General features: G+C 42.0%; 1 protein-coding gene and 1 long non-coding RNA gene across 4 annotated transcripts in view; both read left to right on the forward strand.

The window, feature by feature from the left end:
* KITLG (KIT ligand) overlaps positions 1 to 24,454 on the forward strand; it is an 88,917-nt gene that overhangs the window by 58,298 nt on the left and 6,165 nt on the right. For all 3 annotated transcript variants that reach the window (XM_079993482.1, XM_079993480.1, XM_079993481.1), the window contains 3 exons: positions 5,569 to 5,748; positions 7,861 to 8,023; positions 9,338 to 9,427. In XM_079993482.1, coding sequence (XP_079849608.1) covers positions 5,569 to 5,748; positions 7,861 to 8,023; positions 9,338 to 9,427 — 433 coding nt within the window. The remainder of the gene's footprint in view (positions 1 to 5,568; positions 5,749 to 7,860; positions 8,024 to 9,337; positions 9,428 to 24,454) is intronic.
* LOC307225586 lies at positions 9,440 to 13,333 on the forward strand. Its single transcript, XR_013843097.1, has 2 exons — positions 9,440 to 11,017; positions 11,259 to 13,333. It is a non-coding gene; the product is annotated as an uncharacterized lncRNA (long non-coding RNA).

Here is a 24,454-nt window from a genome sequence, read left to right on the forward strand (position 1 = left end):
AGGTTACAGGGAACCAGGCAGAGGGCCTTCTCTGTAGTGGTGCCATCCCTGTGGTACGCCCTCCCACCAGATGTCAAAAAGAACACCAACTATCAGACTTTTAGAAGACATCTGAAGGCAGCCCTGTTTAGGGAAGTTTTTAATGTTTGAAGTTTTATTCTGTTTGTTTTTTTTTTAATTTTTTATTAAATTTTGACATAAATATATTTCACAAACATACAAAAGACAAAATGAAAAAGAAAAAACAGAAAAAGAGAAAAAAACAAACAAACAAAACATGAAATACATACAACTTTGATGACATTGATCGACTTCCCTTTATCTCGATTTCGGAAATTATTAACTTGTTTATCTATCTGCTGTGTCTATTCCTTAATAAAACTTTTTACATAGTAAGCGTTATCTCATGCCTACTGTGATTTCTATAAGTACATATGTGTTTCTGATCAACATTTTAATTTTCCCCTTGTCTCTATTTCCATATATATCCTAAATTTATCCCATTCATTGTTAAATTCTGTTTTTAATGTTCTGTTGGAAGCTGCCCAGAGTGGCATTATTATTATTATTATTATTATTATTATTATTATTATTATTATTATTATTCTGTGAGAGAGTTTATGCAAGAGTGTGGGATAGCAATGCCCCTTTTTGGCCACACCCAGAAAGGGATGCTCTGCCCCAAGCCTGGACCACAAGTGAATGCCCTCAGGAGAAAAACAACAACATCTAACAACCCCTGACTTAAACCTTTTCCCTTAACATTAACTACACTATATTTCTGCTTGAGAGTGCCCCATATCTTTTCTTTAGTGTTAAAATGCAATAAATGCTCATTAGTGTGCAAGGCAGAGAACATAGATTTTTGGTTTGAATCTTTGATTTATATTTTCGATCCTATTGTACAGTGACTTTGGCAGCAAAAGGGATAAGCCTATGTATAATTATCATTTCCACAGTGGAAATCCATACAAGACATTGCCAGAGATAAAGGAGGTGAACAGCTTCTTTAGTTGTGATAATTATTATGATTATCTCTTTAATGAATGCACTGGGTAATCAAAAGTATATTTTATTTCCCTGACATATATGCCTTTCTTTGTTGTTTGCTTGCATAATTCTGCCAGTCCTAAATGCTCCTTATTCCAATGCAATATTCATGCTGTTTTAGAAATATCCGGATGCTTTCAGAATAAAAAAAAAAAATCAGTGTATTCAGTGTATTCAGTGTTAATCCACTCAGAGTAGAAACTTTGGACATGGTCAATGACCATTGTTAAATTTTGTTTATTGAATTCAGTGGTTCTACTCATGAGTATAATTTAGTTGAATAAAACTCGAAATGCCTGCAAATTTTGTTAGCCTTGGTAAGAGCTCTTAAGTGCTGTATTGTTTGGTTTTGTGAGGAATATTAAAACAGGGACACTTCCCTTCAGATTAACATTGTTTTGAGTGGCAAAAACTAATTTATGAGATTGGTTAATTTTGCATTAGTAGGTATATTTTAAACTATATTTAAAAAGGTAAAAGGACCCCTGACCATTAGGTCCAGTCATGGCCGACTCTGGGGTTGTGGCGCTCATCTTGCTTTATTGGCCGAGGGAGCCGGCGTACAGCTTCCAGGTTATGTAGCCAGCATGACGAACCAGAGCAGCACACGGAAATGCCGTTTACCTTCCCGCTGGAGTGGTACCTATTTATCTACTTGCACTTTAACATGCTTTCGAACTGCTAGGTTGGCAGGAGCAGGGACTGAGCAACGGGAGCTCACCCCGTTGCGGAATTCGAACTGCCGACCTTCTGATTGGCAAGTCCTAGGCTCTGTGGTTTAACCCACAGCGCCACCCACATCCCAAACTATATTTAGAACATAATAATTAATCCTACAACTGGTATTATTAACACCCCAGTTGTGTTAATAACAATGCCACAAGGGGTTAATTCTCTTTCCAGAAAGAGACTCCCTCCTTTTTAGGTGGTGTTGGAAGATGTTTTCAAATGGGGCAACATAGCTCCTTTCTTCTGCTAATACACTCCCTGCCCCCAGCAAATAATAAAAAACATTATTATTAAAATATTAATATTGTAATAACAGTGATAGCTAAGATTAGAAAGTGTCAAATTGATAGAGGCTGCCCAACCAGTAGAGGGAAAAGGTGGAAAAGACGGTAAGCTGCCAGGACAAGTATCCAGATATATTAAGCGATAAAATAGGGAGGGGAGGAGGCTGGATATAGGACTGGGAGTGGGTCAAGGAAAAGAGGAGATGGGAATCCTTACTTCTTGGACTGCCGTGTGAACCTCTCAACATTGCTGCTTGCCTGATGTACATGCTTTGCATGGAAAGATCTCCTCCAGGTTGATCTGCAAAAAAATCCCAACTGAGGCCATCAAAATTGCTGCCAGTCTGTGAAGGCAATGCTGAGCTAGGCTGGACCAAGGCTCTCACTTGGTATAATGCAGCGTGCTTCTAGGGAGAAAAGCAATGACAAACCTAGACAGCATCTTAAAAAGTAGAGACATCACCTTGCCAACAAAGGTCCGTATAGTTAAAGCTATGGTTTTCCCAGTAGTGATGTATGGAAGTGAAAGCTGGACCATAAAGAAGGCTGATTGCTGAAGAATTGATGCTTTTGAATTATGGTGCTGGAGGAGACTCTTGAGAGTCCCATGGACGGCAAGAAGATCAAACCGATCCATTCTGAAGGAAATCAGCCCTGAGTACTCACTGGAAGGACAGATTGTGAAGCTGAGGCTCCAATACTTTGGCCACCTCATGAGAAGAGAAGACTCCCTGGAAAAGACCCTGATGTTGGGAAAGATGGAGGGCACAAGGAGAAGGGGACGACAGAGGATGAGATGGTTGGATGGTGTTCTCAAAGCTACCAGCATGAGTTTGACCAAACTGCGGGAGGCTGTGGAAGACAGGAGTGCCTGGCGTGCTCCGATCCATGGGGTCATGAAGAGTCGGACATGACTAAACGATTAAACAACAACAACAACAACAATGTTTCTTTGATCTTCATGCTGTGCTTATGCGTTCCCAAGGCGTCCAGCCGGCCAGCATAAGAAATGATGGTCCTTTGGTCTGCTCCAGCACGGCTGTTCTGAGTTTCTTTTGTCTGAGGCCCTTAGTTCCTTCCACTATTCCCCCCCCCCAAAGTGTTCCAAAATGTGGAACTGCGGTTATCAATATATCCACATCAGTGGAGCAGCTTTTAGTTTTCATACTTGTGGTGCAGTTTTCTCACAACAATGTTCAGTACCTTAAATTAAAAACACATGGACACTGAAACATCTGGACCATTCTGGACTGTTCTTGACAATAGTTTGGATGTGAAGTGGTCATTCATAAATTCCATTGGTGTGTTTTCATGCTGCCTCATCTACACAGTGTACAGCTCTGCTTTGATGAATAAGAAAGCCAAAGTTGCAGATCATCAGTGTTATAACAGTACCGCCCTTCAAAACATCTAATGAAGCTCTTACAGAACCATAGAATTGTAGAATTGGACGGGATCTTGGGGGTCAAGTCCAATCCCCTGTGATTCAAGAATCTTAGCTAAAGCATCAGTGGCAAATGGCCATCCAGCCTCTGCTTAAAAACCTCCAATGAAGTCTGCTCCACTGTCAAACAGCTCTTACAGCCAGAAAGTTCTTCCTGATGTTTAGTAGAAATCTCCTGTCTCGTAACTTGAAACTATTGGTTTGGTCTGGAGCAGGAGAAAACAAGCTTTCTTCACCTTCTGTGTGATAGCCCTAAAATCAGTTTTAAACTTAAATCAATATGTGGGGGAGGGCAAGGTGGAACAAGCCCAATTAGCATGCTTTCAGTCAACTGAAGAAATATATTAGTTTTTGGCACTTGGTGCAACAAAAAATATTCCAAGCCAAAATGTGTCAGCAACACAGATCTATAAAATGCATCCAATGCCAACATTTTTTTAATAAAAAAAATTAATGCATTGCAAATTACTTTCAGCCAAGCATCTAATTCTGTGAGCCAAAAAGCAAATGTACAAACTGCAAAGAATAGTGTGGGTGGGTGCTGCTCAGTTAAAGGCCAAAGGAAGTCTGTTTGCTGGCAGGAAGAGTAAGTAAAATGGTTTTTGTGTGTGTATGTGTGTGTGTGTATTCTTGCATGTGCAAACGGAAGCATGAACGAGGAAGAACCTTCTTCTGCAAGTGTTGAAAAAGATAGGGTGGGTAATCCAAGTTTTGTGGCTTGCTCAGTTGGTTAGAGCATGGGGCTGATAACTCCAAGGTTGCAGATTTGATCCCCATACGGGACATCTTCATTGCAAGGGGTTGGACTAAATGAACCTCAGGGTCCCTTCCAACTCTACAATTCTATGATTCTATGATTTAAATGTTACTATTAAGTTCAGTTTTCCATAAACTTGATGTTCTTTACTGAAAGTTAGTGTTTGTGGGAGCAGCAGAATTAATAGATTTGAGTTACTCTCTTATCTCTGAAATATGCTACCAAGCTGTATAGTGAATTTTATGGTTCTCCTTTACTCCTCTCCCCCCACCATCTTCCTAGTTTGTTGCCAACAATTGTTTTTATGGTGGACCACCCAGAAAAAGGATAGTGAAATTAGCAGCAAGGATTTGTGCTGTAGAATTCTGCATGTAGGGCAGTGGGTGCAAATACAAATAAAATGCACATATAAATGCTCATTAAATAAATGCAATAGACTGATATACTTCAGGTCGAAATTGTACTTCGTCCTCATGAAATTTGTAAATGAGGCCCTTGGCTTCTTCAGTTGGGTCTTTCTGCTTCTCAAATGAACACACCATGAGTTTCATCATTTGGGTCAGTTTCCAAGAGTTAGCAAGTGATTCTACAGTATTGGTTTATTTGCTTTTGACATCTCCGTTTGCTCTCAGTTAAGATTTTTGCAGTAGCTAGAATCCAGTGACATCGGGAGGGCCATAGGTTCTCCATCCCTGCCCTGTGCAGCTCCACCGAATCGTTGCATTAAAGATCTCAAATTGTGTTTTAGTTGTGAGTGTTAGTAAACCATGTTTGACATCGAGATAGACAAATTCAAGGCATAAATTGTGGGATGGTGGGGGTTGCATAATGCATTTTACAACAAAAGTGTCTTGTAGAACCTAATGTGAAGATACACTTTTTTAAAAAAGTATAGCATAATTAGAAGACTAAAAGGCATAATAATCAATCTACAAGTCATTGTGTAAAGAAGAACAAGATTGTGTGTTAGATTCCCGCATACTTCAGTGTGAAAGAAGTTAAACGCTAGCAGTGATTTTTTTGACAGCTTTGAAGCTAGTAGACTCAGGGATAAAGCAGAACTGGCAACATCTACTGACAGTCATGGCTGACCTAGTTATGTTAAGAAGGACTGTCAGGAATTCCAAAAAGGACTCAAGAAAACAGCAGGTAATCTAATGGCAGCTGAATTTTCAATCTGACAAAGTGCAAGCTAATACCTATTGGAAAGGACACGTTAATCTACTTTTACACACTTTAAATTACTTAAACAGTTGTGTTTGGAGTGTAATCTCTCTCTCTTTTCTTTTTATCACCCCTGACAGCCTAATCATTGTTGGTTGTATCTGATGGTTCCTGAATTGTCAGCGAGTCTGAATAATCTTCTGCACAGATTTAAAGACTTTTCAGATATGTCAGATGTCTTAAGTAATTACTCAATCATCAATAATCTCACAAGGATCATCAATGATCTAATGGCATGCCTGTCTACTAATAAAAATAAGGTAATAATCTAAGATTAATCTTCCCTCTTGGTTGCAAAATAATACCTTTGTGTATAGAGAGCAGACCAGAACAGAATAGACTGGTTTGTATGTAGTGGGAAGGATCCTGGCCGAGCTTCAGCACCTGCTTTCATCTCGGCCTCCTGCACAGCCAGGCAAAAGACTTCTGCAGTGCTTCATTTTGCCTTCAGAAAATCCCAGCTCTTCATGTGCAAATCAGAGACATTTATTCTAAAGTTGTTAAATAAACAAGTCAGTTAGCAGTTTGATTGTTTTAAAATTTTGGAATTTGTTTTAAACCATGGTCTGTAGTTCACAGGTAACAACACCAAGCCAGGATTTTCTAAAAGTGAAACTAAATGCTGCAGAGGTCCTTTTTCCAATCATAGTAGAAGGGTGTGTGTGTGTGGAAAACACAAGCCCAAGACTTTGCTTGGGCTTGCCCTTGCTTGTGCCTATATCGCTAAATATTTATTGAGTGTTACACGGAAATTATCTTGTCTCTAGGATTGTTTCACTTTGTACTAGTTTCTTGCTATTATATTTAAGCCCCTCAGTCTGCCTGCAACTAGATTTCCTATCCACTTTTTATCATTTATTTCAGTGTGATTCTGTAGATGCCTACTCTGAAGTAAGCCCAATTGAGCTCAATAGTACTTATTCCCAAGTAAGCATTTTTTGGATTGCATCCTTAATATTTGACTGGGGATGCAATATTACTTTTTATATACAGTATGGATGGACTCCTTGTTGTCTGGGAGACACAACTAAGGCTCCACACACCTAAGGAAGCTCTGGACAACCACAGAACTATTTTTTAAATCTAAGCGAGTTTCTGAGGCAGTTTCGTACACGCCACCTGCATAGTTTGTGTGTGTGTGTGTGTCTGCACGTGCACACACACACACACACACACACACATTTCCAAAAGCAAAGTCACTGCACATTTGAGCCATTGGGAATAGCTAAAACAGATTTAGGAAATCTGTTCAAGGACTGCTTCCCCCAAAATTTAAGTGATAGCAATCTTACAAATGTTACTGGCATATAACATTATACTATAGAAGTAATTATGCCTTCACATAGATCTCCCATGATGTTGAAGGCAGGCAGGTGTAAAACCTGCCCTTGTTTCAGCCACATGGATTCATGTGTCTTTATTACTTTGTGATTAAACTACTGTGGCACATTCTACGTGGAGTTGCTCTGGAAAACAACCTGTAAACCACAGTTGGTGCAAAATGCCACTGCCATGATTTTGACAGGGGCCAAGTGGTGAGTTCATTCACCACTTTTATTTTATCAGTTGCACCAGCTGCCATATGATTTAGGAGTGCAATTCAAAGCACTAGGTATTCCCTTTAAAGACCTAAACATCTTGGGATCAAGTTATATCAGTATCAGTTGCTGCCCACGTGAAGCTGCCTTGATACCCTCTTATGCATGTCAAGACCTTGACTCAGCTAGACGGGTAAAGAAAAACCGATTTTATGTGTTGTATGTGCGATATACAACGCTTTAAACTGAAACACTTCTTTGATGAGTCTAGATTCAGCCGCTTCTGTGTTATGATTGGTGGCAGAAGGGCCTTTCGGTGGCAGCACACTGCATGTGGAACTCCCTGCCTCATGAATTTAGTATTATTGTCTTAACTTGCTGATTAAAATGAAGGGGGAAGCAGGGTATAAATCTTAGTATAAAAAAACAAACAAACGCATGGCACTGATCAGGAGAGTATTGCGCAATCTGGCCCAAGGTATCCCCATGTTTACAATACACAAAGTAACCATGTTTTAGTAGTTAACTGAAATATCATGTTAAAGAAGTATGATGTAACTGAAAACCATATTGTTTGGAGCCAGTTTTGCCATTAACTGATAAAGTTTTGCAGCAAGAAAGAAATCAATTGCAATCCAGGGAACAGAGCTTTTGTATCAAGGAAAATGTATCCAACTGAATTTGACCTTTATAATTTACAGTTTTGACCTCCCAGTTTGTACCACCTGTTAAACACTTTTCCATCTATTCATGATCCATACCATTTCACGCTGTGGTAGCTCAGCTTATTTGTGCTTCCTTTACAAATGGATTTTGTTATTTTTCTCCCCTTAGAACTTTAGAAAATATAATGACCATCTTTATGAAGAAGGTAAATTCTTTCCAGAAGAGTTCTTTAAGCACTTTAATAGCACTATTGATGTCTACAAAAGCATTGCAAAAGCACCAGAACAGAGCGACTGTGTTCTGCTTTCGGCAACAGAGCCCTCCCCAAATGGTAAGACTTCATTTTTATCTGGATGTGTCCTCAAATGACACAAACTCTGATCATCTGTGGTCCCCGGGAAGCTATCTCAGGGGCCGGAGGAAATATCTAATCTTCCACTCTGACACTGAAGAGACGTCTCAGATTTTGGAGAAGGAGGTCCAATATCAAATTTCCCTGTTCTGCCACCTTGGAAACATTTGATGCCCTGGCCCAGCTGCTTTCTGAGCTCTGAGGTCCATGGGCATGTTGTAGAGGACTGGGAAGCAGTTTGGTTCCAATGTATCCCAAACCACCTGTGACTTTTCTTTCCATCCCATCAATCTAGGTTGTTGCTGGGAGTTGCAAAATGGACAGAGAACCATATGAGTTTCCTCCAAACTCACTTTCACCCTGCAGGAATGAGCCCAGTAGGGCTTTGGTTGGACAGCTAAACTACCTGTGGATTGCCCCGCATGCCAACTTCAGGACTGCACTGTTAGCAAGACTGTGCTAATTCTGTATAATATGGCACTTATAGTTATATAAAGCTGCAGCTGATTATATATGGACATAGATCTTACTAGTAGTGACAATCAGCTGCTGAATGTGACAATCATTTGATGTTAATGGAAGGTTTCTTCCCTATGTGAATGGGGTGAAAGGTGTTAGGGGAAGTTGGATTGGGACTGCAGAGAGGACAAAGGGTTGAATCCCGCTGTTTTTCTCCACCTCCCTCCAATATACTGGGGCTGATCCATGTCAGTAGGCCTTCTGGTGACTATCTCTTAAAATGGTTGCAAGCATATTCTGGGGTTATTATGAGGGAGTTCGACAGGGCCGTCTTAAGCATATCCAGTGCCGTGATTCAAAGATCCCTCTGGCGCCCCCCCCCCCCTTTGCAAGAGTTGTCAACCTTTCCCCAAGCCTTTGCGGAGATCGCGCTCCTCCCGTGGAGGCTTGGGAAGGAAGCTGCATGCCCCCCAGCCATATGGTTGACAGGGCACGGCTGGTGGGCGTGCAGGGAAAGGGGAGGCCACCGGCAAAGCCGCACAGCTTTCCCACTCGCTGGGGCGCCCCTGAAAGGCCAGCACCCTGGTGCAACACACCACTAAGCCCAATAGGAAAGACGACTCTGAAGTTTGAGCTGAGGTACAGCTGAGTAGTTTTAAAAAACAGATTTTTTGGGGGGGGGTCACTGTTAATCATTTTTTTTTATTTGCATTGTTGCTATTGGTCAATATTATTTGCAAACAGTTCTGTTGACTTGGTTAAATGCTATAATACAGGCAAAATAATCTGCAGTTTTCCCAAATATAGACCACCAATCCACTCTGTTTGTCTTAGATGCCGGCAACAGTGTCACAGAGCCCATTTTGTTACATCCTGTTGCTGCCAGCTCTCTTAAGAATGACAGCAGTGGAGATAGCAGCGAGCGTAAGTATTGTACCCATTTGTATTTGATTTATACAGGGGGAAACAACTGCATTGTGCAGGGAATGGGTGTGTGTTGTCAGTATCTAATGTGGCGTAGTGGTTAGAGTGCTGGACTTAGGACCTGGGAGACAGGGGTTCAAATCCACACTGACCCATGAAACTCACTGGGTGAACTTGGTCTCAGCCTAACAGGGGTTATTGTGAGGTTAACATGGGGAGGAAGAGAAGTATGAGGTCCTTGGAGGACAGGTAGAATATCAACGAAATAAATAAATCAGCATTTGTGCTTGCAAAGGAATACAGTTTATTGCAAGCACATTGTGCAGTTATAAGTGTTAGTAAGTAGTAATAACACTTAGAATTGACATCACTTCTAAGGTGGAGGCAGCAACATAGTGAGAAAGAACACATGGGTTTGTTTTTTATTTGTTGCTATAAGGCAGGTGGGGGGAATGTTTGTCCATCCAGATATTGCCGAACTACAACTCCCATCAACCCTGACCTTTGGGAATGCTTGATGGGGCTGAGAGTTGTACTACTTCAAAAGCATCTGGAGGGACAAAGGTTCCCCACAGCTGGTAAAGTGGAACCTCAGGTTAAGAACTTGATTCGTTCTGGAGGTCCATTCTTAACCTGAAACTGTTCTTAACCTGAGGTACCACTTTAGCTAATGGAGCCTCCCGCTGCTGCTGTGCCACTGCAGCGCAATTTCTGTTCTCATCCTGAATCAAAGTTCTTGACCCGAGGTATTATTTCTGGGTTAGTGGAGTCTGTAATCTGAAGCGTCTGTAACCCCAGGTACCACTGTATAAGTTATATAATGGCGCCAATTAGGAATTGCAGGATGGAGTCCATATTGCAAATGATTGGCTGGTATTATTAGCACCACAACTGTGGAATCTGCTTCCCAGTCAAGTTCAAGAGAACTTGGCCGTGTTCATACCATACATTTAAAGCACATGGCTTTTCGCTAAGAATACTGGGACTTGTAGTTTACTCCAAACAGAGCTACGATTCCCAACACCCTAAATAAACTACGGTTCCTGGGACTCTTTGGAGGAAGCCTTGAGCTTTAAATGTATGCTATGGTTGTGAGCTATATTACATTGCTGGAAGGTTTCAGTAGTATATGATAAGTCCCGTGCATGGCTACACAAGGTCCTGTTTCAGGCTTCCGGGAACCTTGTTAGGGGCTGGAAATACACATTAACATCTAATATAATGATGACTCAAAATTGCCACATGAAGTTGCCACGTGAAGTTTGTCTCAAGAGCCAGAGCATAGTTCCAGAGTGGACAACCAAAGAAGGACAAGCTACTATTCTGCTTAGCCATTTGGCTGTGATGGTAAGCCAAGCTGGTTATCCTTCAGAATCCAAGTCAGGGGTTTACCTTGTTAAAATGTGCAGCAAAAAGGCAGGTGTGTGAGGGCACTTGGAGGTTATCCATGTGTGTGTAGGGGGGAGATATAACTCCAGGGGTTTGTCTCGCACAATAGGAAATTTTCCTCCTCCCTGGGGGCACCCCACCTGCATTGCTCTTCCAGGACTGTCCACTCAGCTCTATCGAGAAATTCCTCACCTTGCCAGTGTGGTGTAGTGGTTAAGAGCGGTAGATTCGTAATCTGGGGAACCGGGTTCGCGTCTCTGCTCCTCCACATGCAGCTGCTGGGTGACCTTGGGCCAGTCACACTTCTCTGAAGTCTCTCAGCCTCACTCACCTCACAGAGTGTTTGTTGTGGGGGAGGAAGGGAAAGGAGAATGTTAGCCGCTTTGAGACTCCTTTGGGTAGTGATAAAGTGGGATATCAAATCCAAACTCTTCTTGCCCAGTAGCTTGAAGTGTGGTTATGGGTGGGCCTCAAGTTTCTACACCTTCTCTTCCAGCAAGGCAACCAGACTGCACTTGCTGCAGGTAGAGTAGTGCACATTCTCAGGCAGGAAGACAAATATAGCAAGGATGCTGCAGGTCACTGTCTCTTGGTCCTACGCACACCACGAGACCACATTCTGGGCCTTTCCCTCAAAACACCTTCGCAAACACCCCTGTTTACAAGTCCTGGCCACAAGCTCCCAGAGGCTGCAATCAGCTAAACAGGAACTGTTGGGGGCTGCTAACTCCTCACTACAACTTGTCATGATGGATCAGGTCAATGATCCATCTAGTCCAGCATCCTGTGGCAACCAGAGGCCTGTGGGAAACCAGCAAGCAGAATTTGAGCAAAAGAGTACTCTCCTCACCTGTAGATTCCAGCAACTTTGTATTCAGAAGTATTGCTGTCTCCATCTGTGGGGGTATTGTGGCTGTTTTGCTAAATGCAAGATGGTTCTTTTAATGATTAGATTCAGAAGCTAATACAAACACAATTGGGTAAGAAGATTACAGATTTTATTACATATAGCAAGCAAAATATACATTACCAAGCAGCACCTCAATCTGCCACTGAGAAGCCTGGAAGGAGTGGGAAAGTGTCCCCCCAGATAGTCTTGGTGCACAGCTCTATGACCGATAGACTCTGCTGAGCTTCTGCTTGGCATGCTCCATAGCCAGGTATTTTATAGACCTGTGTCCTATTAGGACATGGGTAAGCAAACTAAGGCCAGGGGGCTGGATCTGGCCCAATAGACTTCTAAATCCGGCCCGCGGGTGGTCTGGGAATCAGCAAGTTTTTACATGAGTAGAATGTGTCCTTTTATTTAAAATGCATCTCTGGGTTATTTGTGGGGCCTGCCTGGTGTTTTTACATGAGTAGAATGTGTGTGTTTTTTAAAAAAATGCATCTCTGGGTTATTTGTGGGGCATAGGAATTGGTTCTTCTTCTTTTGTCCCCAAAATATAGTCTGGCCCCCCACAAGGTCTGAGGGACAGTGGACTCTACTGAAAAAAGTTTGCTGACCCCTATATTAGGACGATACAGGCTCAACCAGAGCTACTCTACATCAAAAGACAAAAATGCCAGGCTATACATCAAAGGCTTTGCTGACCAGTGTCATCAGTACATCCAAGGCCTTTTCACAAGGGATATTGAAAGTAATAAAATACAGATAGGAGAATTATGAAGAGATCAGAGACGGAAGGGTGGACCATGTCAGATCACTATCTCCTCAAGATCCCATACAGTGGCTAATAGTCATTTCTCACAGGTGCCCCAGAGAGTGACGTGATGTGTTGTGGTGCCTTCTCCAGCAAAGTTTTTGCATGGAGAAAAAGGCAGAGAAGCTGTTTTTGGATCTTTTTTAATGCAATATGTGGAGCTACCCAGTTTCACATTCTTCATTTTGTATTTATTTGTATTATTCTCCGACTGGCCTCTGTATCAGTGACTGCATTTCACGGAGAGCTCCACTCTCTTCTATAGCAAAGCACCATCCTCTGCCATTTGGCTGAAGCTTGGCATGCATCCTTTCAGAAACCACCCTTCTGATCTCTGTGGCTCCATGTTTTCAGTCTCTGATGTCCCCAATTAATCAAACATTTAAAAGCAATACCAAAAAAACCCATGGCATTCAGTCAGTAAGTTCCCTAAGAATGAATACATTTGCAATTTAAAGCAGAGTGGATCGGCTCTGCATATTTGTTCCTCTGCCCAATTATTTTTAATTATATGACTAAATGTGCAGGTGTGAAAAGCATTGAAGTAACATAGATTAAAATCTTGTCTTAATTAATCTGGAGCAAATCCATGGGTGACAAAGCTGGCAGCAGGATTAGTATGTGGTTCATTGTGTCAGTTTTCCAACTCTATTCACCTTGCCTGGCACCAGATGGGAGTTGCTGCATTCTTGAAGCTTGACGATGTTACAATAGAAATATTAAGAGCCACAGCGCCTTTGCTGATTAAAACCCAAGCTATACATGTGTGCAAGTTTGTGCCCTACCCTAGTGTGTGTGTGTGTGTGTGTGTGTTTTACAAAATGCAGCAGTGGAGGCTGTAAACTGAAGCAGAAGACTGGCATGGGGAGGGCAGAGGAGCAACTTCTTAACTGTCTCCCTTTGGAGGCAGTTTCCAGAGGGGGAGACAGGTGAGTCCCTCTTTCTCCTACCTCTTCTCAGAACTAGTCTTCTACTTCAGTTTACAGCTTCAGCAGCAGAGTTTGAAGGAAGGAAAACAACAACAACCAGATCAGCACAACCATTAAAATGGGGTGATGTGCTTGATGGAGGTGTATTTTTTAAAAAAGGGAAAATCACAAGCAAGAAGCTAGCACTCAGGCTGCCAGGAAGCAAAGATGTGAAAGGATTACTACAAGAGAAGGCAAACAAATTCATTGCAACCACCGACACTTAAAAAGGAATGCGGGTGGTGCTGTGGGTTAAACCACAGAGCCTAGGACTTGCCGATCAGAAGGGTGGCAGTTTGAATCCCCATGACGGGGTGAGCTCCCGTTGCTCGGTCCCTGCTCCTGCCCACCTAGCAGTTCGAAAGCATGTCAAAGTGCAAGTAGATAAATAGGTACCGCTCCAGCGGGAAGGTAAACGGCGTTTCCGTGTGCTGCTCTGGTTCACCAGAAGCAGCTTAGTCATGCTGGCCACATGACCCAGAAGCTGTACGCCGGCTCCCTCGGCCAATAAAGCGAGATGAGCGCTGCAACTCCGGAGTCAGCCACAACTGGACTAATGGTCAGGGGTCCCTTTACCTTTACCTTACACTTAAAAAACTGTTGGACAGACTCAGAACTGAACTACATTGGGTGGGGGTTGGGGGTGCATCTGTAGAGCCGAGTCATATAGCGATGACCAGATGAGCTTGAGTGCTTATTGACAGATTTAAAATGAAAAAATCACGAAATCTAGATGACCTACACCAGAGATTGCTTAACGAACTCAAAAACAAAATGCAACTTGCCACTAATCAATTAGCTTTCCAAGGACTGGATGGTAAGCAATAGAATGCCAGGTTTTTGTTTTTGTTTTAAAGAATTCAAGGGAGATCAAGGAAGCAAAATGTCCATTGACTTCTGTTCCTGGTAAGAGCAGGGAAAGCATTTTTTAACCCTTCAGTTATATAGAATAACAAATCTTTCCAAGGTAGTATCCCTATGGTTTCTGCAAAGGGAAGGCATGCCTCATTTAGGGTACATTGAGAGTATCAACAAGAATGTAGATTGGATGGATCCAGCGTTTGACCAAATGCTTTCACCAGAGTAAACACAGCATGGAATAAGAGGACATAGCCTCTTGTGGATTGGTAACTGATTGTGCAAGTGGAAACAGAGAGTAGGAGCAAGCAAACAATGTTCACAGTGAAGAAGACTAAGCAGTGAAGTTTCCCAAGTATTTGTATTGGGACTATTGCTATTTAATTTATTCACAAATTATCCAGATTCTGGGACAAGCAGTGAGGAAGCCAGATTTGCAGATGATACCAACATATTCACCATAAAGAAGGCTGAGCACCGAAGAATTGATGCTTTTGAATTGTGGTGCTGGAGGAGTCTCTTGAGAGTCCCATGGACTGCAAGAAGATCAAACCTCTCCATTCTTAATGAAATCAGCCCTGAGTGCTCACTGGAAGGACAGATCCTGAAGCTGAGGCTCCAATACTTTGGCTACCTCATGAGAAGAGAAGACTCCCTGGAAAAGACCCTGATGTTGGGAAAGATTGAGGCACAAGGGGAAGGGGATGACAGAGGACAAGATGGTTGGAAAGTGTTCTCGAAGCTACCAGCATGAGTTTGACCAAACTGCGGGAGGCGGTCGAAGACAGGAGTGCCTGGCGTGCTCTGGTCCATGGGATCACGAAGAGTCGGACACGACTAAACAACTAAACAACAACAACAACCAACATATTCAGGAGAGTGGAAGCCCAAGTCAATTGCAGAGGGCTCCAAACTTAGATAAATGGGCAGCAAAATGGCAAATAAAATTATTTGTAAGAAAACATAAAATAAAGTGATACAGGATCACTGATCACTCCCTATGGAGAGTCCATGCCTCCAAATAGAATCCAAAAATGCAGGAAGGTTGATCCATTATATGCATAGGGCAGCTGTAGATAGAATAACAGGACCATAATCTTCTTCATGCTTTCCTGGGAGTAAGCTCCATTGCTTGCTCCATTGTTGCCTACTGCTGACTGCAGAGGTTCACCTTGTAAAACACACTGAACCAAAGGTCCGAAGCCAGCAGCTATATAATTCTTTACTTTTTGACCCCATCAAAGAAAAGAAAAAAACCTTCTTCATCCTCTGACTCCCTCTATGCGAGGGGTGGCAAACCGGTGCCACTTCTTCCCCAATGTAGTTGCACTATCCATCATCCCTGGCCAATGGTCATTCTGGCTGAAGCTGATTAGAGTTTAAGTCTATCAGCATCTTGGAGGGCAGGTGGAGACAGGTAAGCCCCCCCCTGCTCTGTGCAAATCTGCAACAGACAAGCTTGAAAGCACTTCAATCACTTGGCAGAGCAAGGAGGGAAAGTCCATTACTCTGGTACTTTGACAGATTGCACCTGCTCTGAAAGATGCAAAATCTCCTATCACCGCCCCCATCCTAGCTGGATGCTTAATTAAGGTTTTGCTTTTTGCTTTTGTTTTTTAAAAATCCAATTAAACATTAGTCCCTTCACTGAACTAATTTGGGACCAGATCCAGGCTGAAGCAGGTTGGCCCAGCCTGATTGGAGTCACAGGGCAGATGGATGGGGAGTATCCTGCCTTTTTTCCAAGTCACCTGGAAAACCACTGTTAGTCAGTACAAACAACACTGACTTAGATGCCCCAGGCTGGGACACGAGTCTGGAAAGGGCAGCTTCCTAAGTTTCTACTAAGGTTTTTTTTCCAGAGCTTCACCTTTTATCTACTACGGTTAGCGTGCATGGTGTAAAATAACCACCTTCCCATTATGCAACCATGAAGTATCTGTTCTGCTTGACTAAAATTTCCTTTTAGAGTTGGCACACCTGCGGGGGCTAAGCAAAGTTCAAACAATGTTGGCTAGAGATTTGATTAGAAACAAGGTTTAGAATCCAAGACAGCTTTATGAACTGTAAATTGTCAGTCCCTGTTTGCACTGAGGCTTGAGATGTGGTTTCAACTCGAGTGGGCAGGATTTTTGTGGTAGAATTGAAGTGGGAAAATAAAATCTCATCAGCAGAAGAAGTGGTTCCTAATGAATAGAAAGTCTACAGGAAGGAATCGGAATGGCGAGTATATCTGGCACCACATCATACCCGCACTTCTTAGCTGCTGCTTATCCCATTCCCTAGTGTGCTTAATTTGATTTTGTTGAGAGTTGAGTTTTTAGCTGCTTGTCTGCAGGAAAAACGATTGAAACTAAAACATGCTACAATAGGTTTTTTTTCACCTGCACTGTGACAGGAATAGACAGGCTTGGTTTAGATCAGTGTTTCCCAAATATTTTGGGAAATTAGATATTTTGGGTCTCCAGATATTTTTTGGGCTACAACACCCATCATTCTAAACTAGCCGGACCAGTGGTCAGGGATGATGGGGACTGTTGTCCAAAAACAGCTAGATACCCAAGTTTGGGACACCCTGATTGAGAGCAAGGATGGGTAACCTCTAGATCAGGGGTCAGCAACCTTTTTCAGCTGTGGGTCAGTCCACCGTCCCTCAGACCATGTAGTGGACCGGACTATATTTTGAAAAATAATAATGAACGACTTCCTATGCCCCACAAATAACCCAGAGATGCATTTTAGATAAAAGGATGCATTCTACTCATGTAAAAACATGCTGATTCCTAGACCGTCCATGGGCCCATTGAGAAGGCAATTGGGCCGCATCTGGCCCCCGGGCCTTAGGTTGCCTGCCCCTGGTCTAGATGTTGCAGGCCCAGGCGTCATGCCCCCCCCAGCCCCCAGCCCATAAGGAAATAAAAGGCAACTGAGACTGGTTTGGATCAAAACAGGCCACAACTTTATTGAATACAGATGAAAGAGGTTTGGCTTGGGCAAGGGGCAATCAAATTATTCCAGCCTACCTGCTGAAAGTGATGCTATCAGTCAGTCTGTGCAGGGGTTTCTAATACTTACATCAAATAGGGTGAACCCCACAGGCAACTCCCCCCCCCCAGATCCCTTTAACGGGATACCCCAGTATTTGGAGGGGCAGGCAAAGAGACTACAACCTCCCCTCCATCCAAGACTACGATTGCCCTAATAGGGAACTTTCATATGTTGTTGGTCTCCAACTCCCATCAGCTCCATCTAGAATAGCCAGTTGCCAGGGATTATGGGAAGTGAAGTCTGGAGGGCATCAGGTTCCCCACCTCTGGTTTAAACAGTAGGTAGCTCTCATGTCTCCTCCCCTGTATTTTTTTTTTTTTTTATATAAAGATTTTTATTAATTTCCAATTTTTTAACAAAAACAAAAGACAACAAAAAACAGACAAACAAAAAACTCATATTTTCATAACCTTATTTTCATAGCCCTCTTTTCCCGGACTTCCCCATACCTTTCCCTTTTTGCATCCTTAGTTTAGTACCATTATTCAGCAACCTATCTTGTCCAATTAAATATAAATTCGTCCTCTTCCTCTATTCCACCCTAAATTTTAAACCCAATTATCGCTGCAATTCTACGTCTTCTTTTCCCTCAGCATTTTAACACTCCTCAGTTTTATAATAATTCTTAAGATACATCTTAAATTTCTTCCAATCTTCTTCCACAGTCTCTTTCTCTTGGTCGCGGATTCTGCCGGTCATTTCTGCCAGTCCCATAAAGTCAATCACTTTCGCCTGCCATTCCTCCAGCGTGGGTAGCTCTTGTGTCTTCCAATACTTTGCTAGAAGAATCCTTGCTGCCGTAGTAGCGTACAAAAAGAAATTCTTATCCTTCTTCGACACCAACTGGCCGACCATACCCAAGAGAAATGCCTCTGGATTCTTGTTAAAGGTGCACTTAAGCACTTTCTTAATTTCATTATAAATCATTTCCCAGAAGGCCTTAATCTTTGGGCAGGTCCACCAAAGGTGGAAAAAGGTACCCTCAGTCTCTTTACATTTCCAGCATTTATTATTGGGCAAATGATAAATCTTCGCAAGCTTGACTGGGGTCATGTACCACCTGTAAATCATTTTCATAATGTTTTCTCTTAAGGCATTACATGCCGTGAATTTAATACCTGTGGTCCATAACTGCTCCCAGTCAGCAAACATAATGTCATGACCTATGTCCTGTGCCCATTTAACCATAGCAGACTTCACTGTCTCATCTATTGTATTCCACTTCAACAGCAAGTTGTACATTCTTGATAAATTCTTAGTATTGGGTTCTAACAATTCTGTTTCTAATTTCGATTTCTCCACCTGGAAACCAATTTTCCTGTCTTGTTTGAAAGCCTCCATTATTTGAAAATAATGGAGCCAATCTCGTACCTTGGACTTTATTTTCTCATAACTTTGTAATCTAAATTCACCACCTTCTTGTTCTAAAATCTCAGAATATTTCGGCCAATTGGTTGTCATATTAAGTTTCTTTACCTCCTTAGCCTCCATAGGTGAAAGCCACCTGGGAGTTCTGTTTTCCAATAAATCTTTATACCGTATCCATACATTGTATAGTGCTTTCCTGACAATGTGATTTTTGAAACCCTTATACACTTTAACCTTGTCATACCAGATATATGCATGCCAACCAAAATTATTATCAAATCCTTCCAAATCTAGAATGTCTGCATTTTCAAGAAGTAGCCAATCTTTTAACCAGCAGAAAGCTGCCGATTCATAGTAAAGTCTTAAGTCCGGCAGGGCAAACCCCCCTCTTTCTTTAGAGTCAGTAAGTATCTTAAACTTAATTCTGGGCTTTTTGCCCTGCCAGACAAATTTAGATATGTCTTTCTGCCACTTCTTGAAACAGTCCAGTTTATCAACAATTTGTAATGTCTGAAACAAAAATAACATTCTAGGCAATACATTCATTTTGATCACAGCAATTCGACCTAACAGGGAAAGCTTAAGGTTTGACCATATTTCTAAATCTTTCTTTATCTCAGTCCAGCACTTGTCATAGTTGTCCTTAAATAAGTTCACATTCTTAGATGTCATGTTAATCCCCAGGTATTTTACACTCTTTGCCACCACTAACCCAGTTTCCTCTTGGAATCTTTCCCTTTCAACATTTGTTAAGTTCTTTTCCAGTACCTTGGTTTTTTGTTTATTCAACTTAAATCCTGCGACCTGGCCAAATATTTGAATTAATTCCAAAGCTCTTTTGGTACTAGTGTCTGGCTCTTGCAAGGTCAGTACTAAATCATCTGCAAAAGCCTTTAATTTGTAATGTCTGGCTCCGACCTGAATCCCTTTTACCAGCTGATCTCCCCTAATCATATTTAACAGGACCTCCAGGACCGATATAAAAAGTAATGGGGATATTGGGCACCCCTGACGTGTCCCTTTTTCTATAGGTAATTCATCCATAACCACATTATTTACAATTAACTTCGCCTTTTGCTCAGAATAGATTGCACTTATACCATTTTCAAACCTTTGGCCTACCCCCATCCCATGGAGATTCTTTTTCATAAATTTCCAAGATATATTGTCAAAGGCTTTCTCCGCGTCCACGAAAATTAAAACTGCCTTCGTATTAATGTTCACTGTCAACATTTCTATGATGTCAATTATATTCCTTACATTAGCAGATATATGCCTACCCGGGAGAAAGCCTGCCTGGTCTTTATGAATCTCCTCCACCAGCACCTTCTTTAATCTTTTTGCCAAAATGTCTGCAAAAATTTTGTAATCCACATTAAGTAGTGATATAGGGCGGTAGTTTTTGATCTGTTTTTTATCAACCTCAGTCTTTGGTATAAGTGTGATGAAGGCTTCTTTCCACGTCTCAGGTGCCCTTTTCCCCTCTAATATCTCGTTACAAACCTCCTTAAGTGGCTGGATTATCCAGTCTTTCAAGGCTTTGTAATATCTGGAGGTTAGTCCATCTGGCCCTGGAGATTTCCCCAATTGCATGTTTTGAATGGCACCCTCAATTTCTTGTTCAGTTATTTTCTCATTTAAAAACGCCATACTTTGTTGCGAAATTTTTTGTAATCCATATTTCTTAAGAAATTCTTCAATGTCTCTTTCGTTTTCTGGCCCTTGTGCATACAATCTTCTGAAATAGCTCTGAAAGCAGTTGCTGATCTCATTTGGTTTCGAAATATTCTTTCCATCTACCTCCAAGCTTGTAACTGTGTTCAATTTCAGTCTCTTCTTCAATTGCCATGACAGGAGTTTCCCACATTTATCTGCCGATTCAAATGTCTTTTGTCTCATTCGTTTAATTTTCCATTCAATCTCCTGGTTCATCAATTCCATATATTGCTTCTGGTACAATTTGATTTGTCTCAAGATCTCATGTGACTTTGGGTTAGATCTCAATTTCTTTTCACTATCTTTTATCTTTTCCAAAATTTTATCTTTCTTCTCCTGTTGTTTCCTCCTTTTCAAGGAATTCTGCTGTATCAAGAAACCCCTCATCACGGCCTTGCTTGCGTCCCAGATCACTCGTTTCTCCACTTCTGTCCTTAGATTTATCTCAAAATAGTCCTTCAAAGTCTTTTGGGCCTTTTGGTACACCTCTGGATCTTTAAATAGGGTGTCATTCATTCTCCATCTGAAGGAGCCAGCTGTTGTTGTTTTCATTTCCATCTTTACTGCATTATGGTCGGAGCATGTCTTTGGGCAGATTTCCACTTTCTTTATCTTAGGAGCCATCCCACTAGTAATCCATATTTGATCTATTCTTGTCCAGGTCATCTGTGATTCTGAAAAGAATGTTCCCTCCCTCTCGAGGGGATTTCTTGTTCTCCAAATGTCGATCAGGTCCAAGTTGTCAGTCATTTCAAAAAAAGTCTTAGGTAGTCTCCCGTCCTTGGAGATCACCTGTCTTTGTGCTTTATCCATGTTTGTAGAGACGACCCCGTTCATATCGCCTAATAAGATCACCTTATAGTCCAGATAGTTTGTTAATGTCTCATGTAATTTCTTATAAAATTCTGCCTTCCCTTCATTTGGTGCATAAATTCCAAATATCAAGATTTTTTCTCCTTGAATCTGTATCTCAATTGCCAAGATTCTGCCCTGTTCATCTTTGAAAATCTGTCTTGGAGCCAATTTCTCTTTTGCGTATATCACCACTCCTCTTTTCTTAACTTTATCTGATGAGATAAATTCTTGTCCCAATCTTTTATTTATAAGTAATCTTCTCTGTGCTCTTGTCACGTGGGTTTCTTGTAGACAAATTAGATCCAATTGTTCTTTCTTCAAAATGTGAAAGACCTCACGCCTTTTTCTGGGAAGGTTCAGTCCATTACAGTTCCAAGTTAAAATTCTCAGAGACATTGTTGGTTAGTTACCTCCAACTGCACCCTGCAGCTGTTCTTCGTCCGTTGGTGATTTGAGTCCAAATGTCAAATTCCCCAAATCTGTGTCTGCAGTTGAGTTGAGGACCCCTTTCACCAGGTCTTCTCCGTGTTTATGTAGGAACTGTTCTTTATCTTGTACAGTTTTTATCTTGACTTTCTTTCCTCTGAAGTTGAAAGACAAACCCTGTGGAAATTCCCACCTGAAAGGTATGTTGTTCTTCTTCAGCAGGTCCACCAAAGTCTTGAACTGAGTTCTCACCTCCAAAATATATTTTGGGATATCCCTGTAAATTTGCACAGAGACGTTTTGAATCTGGAGTGTTTTCTGGTAATGCAAACTAAGTATCTTGTCTCTCTCCTCTTTCGACCTCAATGTAATCAGGCAGTCCCTTGGGATCTTCCTGCCTTGCCTTCTACCCAATCTGAAGGCGGTTTTAATCTCAAATTCTGTTCCCTCTAGGTTTTCCTGCCAAAAGTCTGAAATTTCTTTTGTGAGAAAGTCCACTAGGTTGTCCCCTTCACTCTCAGGAACCAACCTAAGTCTTAAATTCTTCTCCTTACGCTGCATGTCCCATAAAGAGAGGGTCGCCTCATGCTGGTCAAGCCTCCTACAAACAGGAACTAAATTTTCCTGTGTAGATTCCGCAGTAGATTTAGCCTCTTCTGCAATTTTCCTTATTGTGGCGTTCTCCTCTACCAACTGTTGTATAATCTCTGTGTTAGACGTTACGCTCTTCGTGTTTAAATCCAATTTTGCCGTTAGGTCTGCCAGTTGCTTAGTATTTTCTGTACTCTGTTTGTTCAATCTTTCTAGAGATTCATTTATCTTCAATAATGCCTGCGTCACTGACTCCATGAATGCACTTATTCCCTTTTCCTGTCCACCTGGGCCTGTTGGCAATAGTCCTGATAAAGAGCCCCTTTTCTTATGTGCTGCTTTAGACTTGGATCTTGTTGCTATCTCATCTCCAGGGCCGCTCATGTCCCAAGGTCGTTCTCACAGGAACAGGTTTGGATGGAAAAATCCAGTGACTTTGTTGTTAACAATCGTGTTGCAACTGTTACTTCCAGCCCTCTAGAGGGAGCTGAGATCTTCAATATAGCAAAGAAACAATGAATCCAAAAGCCCTCAGAGAGAAAAGTTACTAAAAACTTCTCTCAGTCTTTTTAGTTGCAACCGTATAATTTTTACAAAGTCTCAATAGATTGTATCAAATAAAGTCTCCTCTTTGCAATGTCTTTGACAGCTCCCTGTCAAAGTGTTTCACTCAGGCAGTCCGTTCCCAGAAACAGAGTCTGCGGTAGATTGTCCCTTAAAAAGTTTCCCTGCAGGTTTCCTTTCTTTTTCACCCCCCCCCCGTTCCTGCTCCCTAGGGGGGGGGACTTAAATCAATGCTGGGGTTAATCCCTTTTTTTAAAATTTTTCTTAAAAAGTGTCAATTGCAGCTTACCAAGTCCGTTGCTTTAGCAGTCATGCAATCTGGGGAAGGCAGACTTCCTTTGTTTACCGTCCCCACTTTCGGCCAAATTTTTAAAGAAGTTAAATTTAAAGTCCCGAAAGGGTTGCCAATCCTACTCACGGGAATCTCTTTCAGTCCAAATAACAGGAAGAAGTCGGCGCTCTCCGCTAATGGCGATGCGGCTTCACTCCACGAGCTGGGTAACGACTCTCAGCTCTGCGCTCCCCCGATGCTCCTCCGGAGCCTTTAAAAAGGCTCTTTCGCAGTAAAAGGGGGCGCAAACGATGCCCACCGAGTCTCCTTGCTCACAGGCTTCCGCGCCTGTGATTTTAGGGGTCCCCGCTTCGCCGTAGCGGTCAGACCCGAACACGCGGAGCAGCTCTCTCTCCGGAGAACGGAGAGCGAGCCGCCATTAGCGCCGGCGCCAACCGGAAGTCCATGTCTCCTCCCCTGTAGTTCAAAAGACAGCCAGTGGATTTGCAGCCTAGTCAAGATTGTGGGAACGTGCCATATCGTGGCTGTCATGATCATGAAATGGAGGCTAGGACGCACTCTTGATATAGGTCGGAGGGATAAAACCACAGACTTAAGTACTCTGGGCCAAATGATATCACTCACTTATGGTATCAGTCTGCCCAGTTATGTGTCACATAACACAGCACCACACACATATGCCACTAGCATCCTTCTGAACTGTAAAACAATGCAACAGTGTGTGAGAAACATGTATAAACACGCCTTGTAGGTTGCTCAATCAAATATATTTACACAAAGCTGCAATATTTTTAAAAAATGAATTGTTTCCATTTGGTATGAAAGGATTTTTTTTTAACAAGCAAAGGCTGCTTGCAAAGAATAGGGACCGATATTCATGTTTCATTGGTTTAGTTATTATTATTATTATTTTATTCATTTTTTGTCCACCCCTACCCCTCTGCTCTGTTGCATATAACAGAGCTACTTCCAGGCTGCTAATTAAAATCATAACCTGTAAATTGGAAATATGTGGTCAGCATCATCCAGTGGTCAACAGCATTGCTCATTTCCAAGCATTGCTATTATTACTCCAGAGAAGTGGGGGGAAATACTTCCGGGATGGTAGAGTATTTAAGTTTATAGTGCTCAGTCCCTTGTGAGCCCATATATGAAATTTACTCCTAGTATCTTCCTGCTGAAAAGTCTGTTCTGTTCTGCTAAGCGGCCTTGGGAGGTGAATGGGGAGAGGAGATTTTTTTGCTGCAAA

Source organism: Podarcis cretensis, assembly GCF_951804945.1.
Source record: "Podarcis cretensis genome assembly, chromosome: 10".
Classification (NCBI taxonomy): domain Eukaryota; kingdom Metazoa; phylum Chordata; class Lepidosauria; order Squamata; family Lacertidae; genus Podarcis; species Podarcis cretensis.